The sequence below is a fragment of the Nyctereutes procyonoides genome, unplaced genomic scaffold, assembly GCF_905146905.1.
Source record: "Nyctereutes procyonoides isolate TBG_1078 unplaced genomic scaffold, NYPRO_anot_genome, whole genome shotgun sequence".
Taxonomy (NCBI): domain Eukaryota; kingdom Metazoa; phylum Chordata; class Mammalia; order Carnivora; family Canidae; genus Nyctereutes; species Nyctereutes procyonoides.
The window spans coordinates 8,111,408-8,123,462 of NW_026575126.1; the positions used below are offsets into that span (position 1 = coordinate 8,111,408).

Consider the following 12,055-nt stretch of genomic DNA (forward strand, 5'->3'; position numbering starts at 1 on the left):
CTAGTTTTATACCACTGAGGATGGAAAAGACACATGATATTATTTCAATCTTTTTTAATTTGCTGAGACTCCCTGTAGGGAACCTCCTCCCTCTGCCTATGTCTCTCATGAATAAATAAATAAAATCTTTTTATAAAAAAAGAAGACTTTTGGCTCAAGTTTTGTTTCATATACCAATATTAGGGCCTGACCTCTGCTTAATGCCTTTTCTTTCCCTCCTAAGCATATTAAGCACATTGGAAGTAGCAAAACAGAGATTTAGTCCAAAACAATTATTTGAGGGCAGAAAAATTCCTGAAAAGGTGAAATGTTTATGGAATTAAAACCAGGCAAATAAAAACAAAGTATCTGAGAGTGGGTAAGGTTACAGAAAGCATGGACACAAAGTAAAAAATGCCTGTCCTCCATGGAACTTATGTATAAATATAATAATAGTATGTCTCTTTATTTTCTCCCATAACCATTAAAACCCCTTTCCCTGAGTCAACATTTTGAAATGGTATTATAAAATTCTGACAAACTATTTATTAAAATGTCTTTTATATCATATTAACATTTGCTAAGAACTAAAATAACACAATTTAGGAATGAGAAATGTTTTTATTTTTAAAGTATGAACTGTGTTTGCTTTGCCTACCTGATAAAGTATTTCCAAGTCACTTGTTTATTTACCCAATATTTACTGAGAACCTACTATAGGTCAGACACTGTGCTACTGCTACAAGTACAAAATGAAGTAAAATATAATCTGTATTCCTTTCAAAGAATTTATAATCTACTGAGGGAGACATAATCAAAGTATACACAGGATACCACATAAGCAGGGCAGCCCCAGTGGCGCAGCGGTTTAGCGCCGCCTGCAGCCCGGGGTTTGATGCTGGGGACCCTGGATCGAGTCCCACATCAGTCTCCCTGCATGGAGCCTGCTTCTCCCTCTGCCTGTGCCTCTGCCTCTCTCTCTCTCTCTGTGTGTCTCTATGAATAAATAAATAAAATCTTTAAAAAAAAAAAAAGGATACCACATAAACAGAGAAAGGGAGCAGGGAAAGATGTTCTTGAAGTATTAGGGTAAATCTGGAAGGTCAGGTATAAATTAAAGCTGTGCTTCCTAAACTTGACTGTGCATCAGAACCACATCTAGAGCTGCTGTCTAGGCCTCACTTAAGAGTTAGTGAATTAGAATCACCAGAGGTGGAGCCAAGAAATCTGTATTTTTAACCATAAGAGATTTGGATTCATGGCCAGGTTTTGGTAGAAATGAGCCAGAAGTACAGACAAGCATTCCAGGCACAGGGAATGGATCAATATGGTCGGAACGTGGGGAATTACAGACAGATCAGAGAAGTTAGAACCAGGGTAGTGACATGACTAATGTGACATTTCAAACGGAACCTATGGAATTGAGGTGAACTTCCAAAATAAATAGCAATCACTTGTATCATGTATTACAATGAATGATTTGTGACACGAACTAATTCCTTATTGAGGTATATGAGAAAATTATATGCAAATCCTTGCATTTCAAGACAAAGGTAAAATGCTCCCTTGAAAAAGAAACGAATTAAAAAACAAAAACAAAACAAAGCCCTACTCATAATTTTTACTAAATGAACATTTTTCTTGACATATGTACCTAAAATATGAACAAAAGTTATTATATTTTTTAACTTAAAAATGTTCCATAATGTATAAAAACAAATTCAAACTACATTTTGAAATTCAAGCTTTAAAACTACAAACTGCTGGGACACCTGGGTGGCTCAGCGGTTGAGCATCTGCCTTTGGCTCAGGGCGTGATCCTGGAGTCCTGGGATCGACCGGAGTCCTGGGATCAAGTCCCACATGGGGCTCCCTGTGGGGAGCCTGCTTCTCCCTCTGCCTATGTCTCTGCCTCTCTCTCTTTCATGAGTGAATAAATAAAATAATTTTTAAAAAATAAATAAATAAATAAAAATAAAACTACAAACTGTTCTTAATGGTTTAAGTTTCCAAACTGTTATTTTATAACAATTTGTCACTTCCTAAGAATTTAGTTAGAAATATCTTTATACTTAATTCCAGGTAGGAGTAAAGCTAAGACAAATCACTAGTAAGAGGAATATTCACTGTAAATAGGCTAAAAGCCAAATCGAATCTTTTATATTGATCTCTGTTTGTAAAATAACAAATGGGTTTAAATCCCCAATTCATTCCCCATAAAAGATGTCACAGAGAGGTAAACAGGCAATCCCACAAAATAATAAGCTTTTAAAGAACATGCTTCAGAAACCTTGGAGCAAACCTACCAATTATAATATATAAAATACAGCCTATGGTTATATTCTGTTTTTAAAAAGTCTCTCTAAAAAATAAAAAATAAAATAAAAAATAAAATGTCTCTCTAAATCTTACTTAGAGCATTTAAACATACCATAATAACCTATAGACCAAACAAAGATTCATTTACTAAAGTCAAAACTATTGCCAAACTATGCATACTAACTCCCTAGGAGCAAACAGTGTATAGAAGCAACAGCAGTTAAAAGCCAAAGGACTAACCACACAGCCCTATTAGAGGAGAACCAATTGACAAATTATAGAAATTGGCTAATTGTAAGAATAATACCTGTAAACTTGATATAGCAAACCATTCTTTCTCACACTTAATTTAATATACCTTTAAAATGGTAATATTACCAAGTTGCCTTAATTTCCAGATGAAATACAGGAATTAAATTACAGTTCTCATCAGCTTCTCAGGCTAACATGATCTATTTACATAGAATGTAATGTCTCTGCTTCCTGAGTTATTCACTGCTTCCTTTCTACTCCTACAGCACTTTATACATATCTCTATTTGCTTTTTATTGCAAGGACCCGAGTCCTGCAAAGAAGGTACTGTTATGACCACATCACCGAGGAAACAGGCTATGATAAAGTGACTTAACGAAAATCACTTACTAACTCAGATTTCAAATTTCCATCTATCTGGTTGCAAAGCTCTTTCCATATTGCCTCAAAGGAGGAGGGGAACATAGGAATAAATAAATCAAACCTAAATCACTAAATTGAACACAGTTTCTTCTGTAACTACACTGGAAGTAGCAAAACTAGCCCGATCATATCTGACAAACCAAAGGTAGAGAATATGTATCCAGGCAGAGGCATAGGGGTTTTGCTTAGTACCTGAACTCCCTCATGTAAATAGGAAATATCCCACTTCATGAGTCTCGTTAGAAGGAGGAGCCTACCTCCATTTATAGAAGCTAAAAATGCCATAGTCATTCTTCCCGTCACCCCTTCAGCATGAGCACAGGCACTTTAATGCCAATATGTCTTTCCCACCAAGAACTCTAAATTAAGAGCTAGAGAGAATAAGAAGCTAGGACAGCAAGGGCTGCATTCTGGCAGCAGGCAGCAGCAGCAACATTAAGTTTTTAAAGGTGATGGTGGCAGCTATGCAGTAGTTGAGTCTAGGCAGCAATTTGTGGCAGCATCATTGTCACTGGCTGGTTTTATGTCATGATTTTCAGATGTCTTTCCTGTTACCTAGTCTAACATGTTCCTGACTTAAGACTGTATACAGCCTTCCCAGCAATTTGGTGAACTAACAATATACTTTCAATAAATTACTTTTCTACTTGAATCAGTCAAAATTGTTTTCTGTTGCCTACAATTAGAAACCCAGACTGAAGAATTTAATAAATAAATAAATAAATGACATTAAACAATTATACTTAAATCTTTTTACCTTCTAAGGTATTAATTGTTGTTTTATGTAATTTGCCAAAGAGTCTTAAGTAACAGCCACTTTATATACATGATGGTATACTCTAACAACAATAAAATTTCAAACCACTTTATCTCTGAGAGCAACATAAACATGCAAAAATAATAACAACTGTCTAACAGTAATTTTCACTGAGGTTCAGAGTTAAGCTTTATTAAAAATTCTTACCTGTCAGGAATACCTAGCCTCTTGACACTTCTGTAAACAGAAAGAGTATTTGCAACATGTCGATAATTAAACCAGAACCGGGATGTACATACCTGAAGTATTAAAACAAATATATTATTGTTATGAATCAAAATAAGCCACCAAGTTACAGAATTATTTCTCTTTAAGTAGGATTTACAGATCCCTTAAAAAAGAGTACATCATAATTTAGACTTACATACAGGAAAGCATACGAACAATTGTCAATAAAACTAATCTCTCTAGAAAGAAGTCTTTCATAACTGCTATTAAATTAAAAACACCATTCAGCTTAAGAGAAAGCAAATTTGGGAAGAATTTAATCAAGAACTTAACCAACTTAGTTACTCTCAATTTATGTGATTCTATAACGTTCCTAAGTTTAAAAAGATTAAATTCTTTAGAATCAAAGGCAATGCCCATAATCTCTTTATAAAATAGAAAATTAACTACCTTGGGTTATATAATATTCCTTTCACTCTGAATTGCTTTCTAATTCTAGTTATGAAAAATGTGAGACAGATAATATACCACTTTCACATGGACGTAAGAGAATGCATCATAAAGAAACTATTGAACTGATAGAAAACTAGAAACAATTCAAATAAGTTTTACATTAAAAAAAAATGATCCCTAAAAATGATATCAAAGGTACCGGGCAAATCTAAGGCCATGCCTCAAAAATCAGCCCTCTGGAAAATCCATTCTAAAAGCCCCAAAGAGGGCAGCCTGAGTGGCTCGGCACTTTAGTGCCACCTTCAGCCCAGGGCGTCATCCTGGAGTCCCGGGATCAAGTCCCATGTCAGGCTCCCTGCATGGAGCCTGCTTCTCGCTCTACCTGTGTCTCTCTGCCTCTCTCTGTCTCTCTCATGAATAAATAAAAATCTTTAAATAAATAAATACCCCAAAGACCCTCCCTACCTCCTACAACATGCCTCTGCTTGTAGTAGGTATAATGACAGCTTTGAGAATTGCATAAATACTCCTGTCCTTGCAAACAGAAAAGAACACAAGGTTTTATTAAGATGAATTTTCAACCTGGAATCCAATAAGGAAAAGATTATAATTTTTGACTACATTAAAATGTAGAATTCCATGTGTCAAAAATACCATAAAGTCCTAAATGAAATGAAAAACTGGAAATAACTGTAGCTCCATGAGAAAAAAATGAGCAATCCAATTTTCAAAAATGGGGAAAAGATGAGAGCAATCGTTTCATAATAAAGGTATTCAAAATGGACAATAAAACTCTTAATGATGCTCAACTTTTGTCATAATTTAAAAAACACAAATCGAATTGATAAGTATTCAAAAGTTCATGACAATTCATAGTATTGGCAATCATGTGGGAAAATGAATAACCCATATTCTACTGTTGGGAATTTAAACTAATATAAACCTTCTAAGAAGGTAATTTGCAACATACATCAAATTTGAATATATATTTATCTTTTGATTTATCTTAGATAAGTACGCAAAAATACATATTCAAGAATCTTCACTATAACATTGCCTATACTAGGAAAAATTGAAATAAAGCTAGAAATCTACTGATTCCATAACTTGAGCAGAAATAGCTTAATTTACACCTGAATTAGTCATAATAAAAACCAGTATATTCAGTGCACTTTATCATACCCAAAAGCCTTTTCTTAGCTATTATTTAAGCATAAACCTGAGAGACTGCCTTCATTTTTACCAGCAACTTACTAGACATGAAATGAAGGTAGCAAAAGAGAAGGACCAGGACATACCAACTTAATATAAATTATTCATATTCTCAAAATGAAATACAAAAAAAAAAAAAAGCCAGTTGTAAAAGAGCATGTGATATGATCCATTAGCCTTTTTAAAGGGAGGGAGGGGTACATAGGAATGTAATTATATGCACTGGAAATTTCTGAAAGGATGCACAAGAAAATAATAATAGTGATCACAGAGATTAAAAATGGGAGTCAAAGAGGGGTATTGTGATTTTTCAGTTTACACCCTTCCTTACCGTACCTTTTTTTAACCATGAGTAAGGATTAGCATTATAGCTTTTTTTTTTATTAAACAGGAGCAAAGGGCAGCCCGGGTGGCTCAGCGGTTTAGCACCACCTTCAGCCCAGGTTGTGATCCTAGAGACCCGGGATCGAGTCCCCCATCAGGCTCCCTGCAATGGAGCCTGCTTCTCCCTCTGCCTGTGTCTCTGCCTCTCTCTCTCTCTCTCATGAATAAATAAATAAAATCTTTTAAAAATAAATAAAAAACAAACAGCAGCAAAAATGATTTACTGAAAGCAGATCTTGAAACTAAAACGAAATTCAATTTTCCTTCTATCTCCCTATGGTGGCAAAGTTTCTCAGTCATAGTACAATAGCAAAAGGGCATTCATTTATGTTTGATCATTTAGTCAAGACTAAAAACAAAGTAATTCAAATTGGTAGAGAATAAAAACACATGTTTTTTAAATGTGAATTATATAACACTGAAAAAAAATGCATGGTTAGTATTTCCAACTTGGTCCTGGTCAAATTTCACAATTTTCCATTTAAGAAAGCACAATTCACTAAAGTCTCACTTTACGAAGTCTGAGTCCATGAGTAAAATATTGCACACAATACAAAACTGCAATTGTTGTGAAATGCTCAGTAGTAATTCTTTCTCATCCTCATTTAATTTCTTATCTGAGACCCAAGTTACTGAGACCAAAACGGGCTCAGTTAGAGGTTTCCCAGCCTAAGAAAGCTTCAGTGTGTATGCTGTATAAGCTAATAGGTAATAGGCTCTCCATAGGATGAGCCCTTTGGCAATTAGTTGTCTGAAAGGTAGGCAGGTACTCCCTTTTTTTAAGAATTCCCATAGAGAGATTAGTCATTAAAGAACTCTTAGTTTCCTGGAGAGCAAGTTATCCTCTGGAATGGTGGAGTGTGGCCTGCCTCTTGGTAAGTTACCTCCTCTTTTAAGTGGTCACCAAAAACCTGTCTCCTTATCTTGAGCAGCTTTTGTTCAATTTCTTCATAAAATCTCTTTGGAGGAGTAGCATAGAGGTGTTGTTTGTTGAAGAACAATAAAACGATCCATGTACTCACGTTAGGGTATTCTATTTAATCACAATAAAATTGTATGTAATACAGATATATATGGCAAATGTAATCACTATTTACTTTTAGCAACCTAGAGATAATTACATACTTTAATGAAACTATTCTCAATAAAACTACAAGGCCCCAAACATGCAGTCATCCTTTAGCCTTAGTAAAGGTAATTATAGTCTTATGCGGTTGTTCTACACTCTTAGTCTAAGTCCTCTACCCACCCACCCACCTCCTTTACGCTCCCACTGTAGTCCTACAATTCATTATCCTGTTTTTCTCCTTTTCCAACATGAGTTACTGGCTTTGACATGCAGTGCGTCATCTACTCCCCCTTCCTTTTTCACAAAAATTCACTTTCTTTCTTGCCTCCTTATTTCCTCATTCTTTCTTCTAGTCAACCCTTTCATATATTTTCTTTCATTAAGTCAAATTTATTATATCTTCTAATCATATAAATGTTATGAAAAAGTCCCCAGCAGGGACTGGAACTATCATCCAAATACTTTCCAACTGCAAGAAAAACAGAATTGATGACGTGTATTCTATTCTATTAGGGAAATTAAAAATATGAATTTATAAATCCAGATAAATTAAGATGGTAATTCACACCAAGAAAAAAAAAGGCAGAAGAAAAAAATAGGCCAATAAGTAAACTTTACTAAGAATCAAAACAAATGATATTAAAACAAAACTTAATTTGTTACCTAGCAGTCAAAAAGAAAAGGCAGAGAGTCATAATACATAGTTGTTTTGGGATTAGAGAAAAGAGGTACAGTGCTTCTGGAGAGCAATTATGCTCCATAACTTCCCAAATTAATGCCTTAGGAATTTATCCTAAAGAGAGTATCATCAGGTTCACAAAGGCGTAGGTATAAGGCTGTCCAACATAGCCTTGTTTAAAATGATTAAAGATTTAGAATCTAAATACCCATGAACTACAGATTATGGTACATTCATAAAATGAAAAATATCGCAGCCTTTGGAAGTAGATTATGCATCTCTACATTAACAGGGAAAGACCTCCAAGATATACTGCTATGGGGTGCAAAAAAACAGGTATAAGATGACCCTAGTTACATAAAATCATTTATCTTTGTGCTTATATGTGGAGGGAAAGAAGGCTAGAGGAATCAAAATGTTAATTCTGGCATGCGTGGGACTTGAACATATTTTCTCTGTCTTCCGTTTTTTTAAATTGAGGTGATAGTCACCCAACATAAAATTAATCTGTCCTCTTCTAAACTTTTCTGTATAATTTGAATTTTCTATGATGATCATTTATTTTTATAGCCAGAAAACAATTAAAAAACAGTCCAAGTAGAGAGTATTTACAAACTAACATTACAGATAATACAATTATTAGTTTCCATCATGAATTGTACATTTTATAAAATGATTCCTTTAACAATAGCATCCTTATTTATTCTTATATTCATTTACATATCACCACACAGCATACTGAAGGCACAGAATATTAGTTCATACAACTTAAAATACAGCCAAATCAAATAAGGCGTGTAAGATGAGAAACTTTTTTTTTCAGAAATTTGATTCACACAAAATTTTTTCACATATCTAATGTGAACAGCAACATATACCTTTACAGAACATACTTACCAAAACAGCCCAGTTATTTGTATGGCCACTTCTAAAGAATTGTTCTGTTTGATCCTACAAGTCAAATAAGAACAAAAACATTAGAAAAACCACATTTCTGAGAATAAAGACTGAAAAAGAACAGTTAAGATTCATGGAGTCTTCAGTAATAATATAATGAGAGTAAGTTATCACTATGCACATTTATAAAGGTTCTAGTGTTTTGATCTTATAAAGAACCAAAGTTTTATTTTTTGTTGGAGTGGGGTCTTAGGGCACTGCTTGTTTTTATACATTTTATCTCGAACACAACCAGCTCTTCCTCATATGTTTCTAGTTTTCCAGTCTTCAAACCGTGAACATCTTATTTTCATGACTTGATGCTACACATAAAAATTAACACCCTTCTTACTGAAGTCTCATTCATTACTTCTTCCTACTCTGTGCTAGATGGTTCCAGTTACTTTATTTGAACACATCAAAATATTTGATTGACCATATTCTCTAGCACATTGTTATGTATCCTTTGGCTAATCTGTTAAAGTCTGAACCATATTTGCCATCGTGGAGTATTACAAAACCTCAAAAGCCAACAACATCCAAATACCTAATGAGCATATTATATATTAAAATAATAGTGGATATAAGCCTTAATGACCCCAGATCTGCTACCAAACAGTATTAATTATGAGAAGTCATCCTGCCTGGATTCCAACCTGGGCCCTATTATTTTTTTTTTAATTTTTTATTTATTTATGATAGTCACACAGAATGAGAGAGAGAGGCAGAGACATAGGCAGAGGGAGAAGCAGGCTCCATGCACCGGGAGCCTGACGTGGGATTCGATCCCGGGTCTCCAGGATCGCGCCCTGGGCCAAAGGCAGGCGCTAAACCGCTGCGCCACCCAGGGATCCCCCCTGGGCCCTATTATTTACTAGCGTTAAAAGCTTAGGAAAGCTCTGAGCCTCCATTTTCCCATCTATAAAATAGTAATATTACCCAACACATAGAAGGTAGGAATGGTGATGGGAACATAATAATCGCATAACAAACATTAGCTGTTTTAATTTTCAGCTGGCAAGAAAATTTCAGGGAGAAAAAAATTAAAAATTCCCTCAAATCTGTGGATCATATACACATATACATGTATTTTTTTGACCTTTTTCAACAGATACCTAGATGCAAAAGAAAACAATGCACCACAGTACATAAGGCATTAGTTTAAAAATCTGAAGATTTGGACTTCAGCCCCAATCCTATTGCACACACGGCTGTGAGACTGGGGTTAAGTCACTTGACTTTCCTCATGCAGAAGGTAAGATCTGACTCAATAGTCTCAAATGTCCCTTCTAGCCGGAAATTCTTACATCATTAAGACTTCAGTGAAGAATTCGATATGGCAAAACTCTTTTGTGATTGTTTAAACAAAACAATACAGGCATTGCAAAGTTACTCAATGGAGGGCCCATTAGGTGCCAGGTACACGTAAAGTACGGTGATACAAAAATCACTAAAAAGCATGCTGCTTCCTCTCAAGAACCCCAGAGTTCAATAAAGAAGCATGCAAACATGTCCACGCCAATGTAGGATTCATTCATTCATCCCATTTATTGGTTGTCATGTGCCAGCTGCTGTCCTGAGTGCTCAGAATACAATGATGGGCAAAACAGTCATAGTACTTGCCTCCAGAGGTTGCTATCCCATTTGATAGACACACATTAAGCAGATGAGGGCAAACTATAAATCCTATAGGGAAAAGATACACAGTATCATGAAAGAGTATAACAGACTCCTAGAGACCTGACTTGACCTGATTCTGGCAGTGGGAAGTGGGAAGGCATCAGGGAAGTTTTCCTTCGAGAAGGGACATTTAGGTTAGGATCCAAAGATGAAGAGAATAGGGAAGATAATTTCAGACAAAAGGAAATCCACCCTAGTGGCAGAAAGGAACTTAAAAGGTTTTGAGAAACTGAAAGATTAGAGTAACTAGAAGTCAAAGAAATCGAGAGAGAGAGAGAGAGAGAGAGAGAGAACTGGAAGTGCAGGCAAGGCAGGGGGCCAAAGTATGCAGGGCCTTGTTCATGGGTCATACTGAAGATTCTGTTCTTTATCCTTAAGGAAGCATTAAGATGTTTATGAGTGACACGATCTGATTTGCATTTTTAAAAGTTATTCTGGCTGCAGCTTGAAAAATAGACTGGAAGGAAGAGAAACTTGAGGCAGACCAGTTAGGGAGCTACTACACTCTTTATTTTTTAAAGATTTTAATGTATTTATTTGACACAGAGAGAAAGAGAGCACAAGCAGGGGGAGCAGCAGAAAGAGAAAGGTAGCCCGCCCTATGCGGAACTCCATCCCACAACCCTGCGATCCTGACCGGAGCTGAAAGCAGAGGCTTAACTGACTGAACCACCCAGGTGCTCCTAGCCTTTCCATTCTTAAGTGAATGATGATGGAATAACAGGTACTATAAAGTATGTATGGATTATAGCAGATGAGTGCTATACTAGCTAAGAGTACAAATTAACAACAGTATAAGCAAAGGCAAGGGATAAGGAAAGGCTCTACAGAGGTTATGCTTTTACTGCATCTTAGTAAAAAAAAAAAAAAAAAGAACAAAAGGCATTAAAAAAAATATGGTTAATCTGAAAAACCACAGCAACAACGTAACTACACAAAAAAATGGTATCCAAAATGAAGGATACAAGATAATTCACTAAAATAAAGGAGAAAAATAGCTGAACTTCTATTCATATTTGTATTATATTAAAAATATACCTTATAGGGCAGCCTGGGTGGCCCAGCGGTTTAGCACCGCCTGCAGCCCAGGGCGTGATCCTGGAAACCCCGGATCAAGTCCCACATCAGGCTCCCTGCATGGAGCCCGCTTCTCCCTCTGCCTCTGTCTCTGCCTCTCTCTCTGTCTCTGTCTCTCATGAATAAATAAAATCTTTAAATAAATAAATATATATATATATATATATACACACCTTATAAATATTGAATATCTAGATTAGCAGTAATTTATGGATACAGAGAGGGTGCATGCACCATAGCTTTTCTAACTGGAGGGTATGTATTTAAAAACTTTAAAACCCGGTCTAAACTCAAGGTACTTAGGAGGTGGAAAGAAAGGACTCCAATAAGATCAAAACGGGGACCTTTCAGTGATTCAGCAGCTGAATGTCTGCCTTTGGCCCACAGCGCGACCCCAGGGTCCCAGGACTGGGTCCCGTGTAAGGCTCCCTGCATGAGGCCAGCTTCTCCCTCTGCCTGTGTGTCTCTGCCTCTCTCTCTCTCTCTGTGTGTGTCTCTCATGAATGAATAAATAAAATCTTAAAACAAAAAAAGCGAAACTGAATTAATTATTCCTATAATTTAAAATCTTGCTGTGTTTTGGATATTTAGCTGCATGAAAATCATT

The 12,055-nt window shown here is 35.8% G+C and overlaps 1 protein-coding gene across 1 annotated transcript in view; it reads right to left on the bottom strand.

The window, feature by feature from the left end:
- Positions 1–12,055, bottom strand: part of PIGK (phosphatidylinositol glycan anchor biosynthesis class K) — a 108,578-nt gene that overhangs the window by 94,665 nt on the left and 1,858 nt on the right. Inside the window, exons 2-3 of the mRNA XM_055341384.1 lie at positions 8,653–8,706; positions 3,938–4,029 (exon numbers count right to left, since the gene is read on the bottom strand). Coding sequence (XP_055197359.1) covers positions 3,938–4,029; positions 8,653–8,706 — 146 coding nt within the window. The remainder of the gene's footprint in view (positions 1–3,937; positions 4,030–8,652; positions 8,707–12,055) is intronic.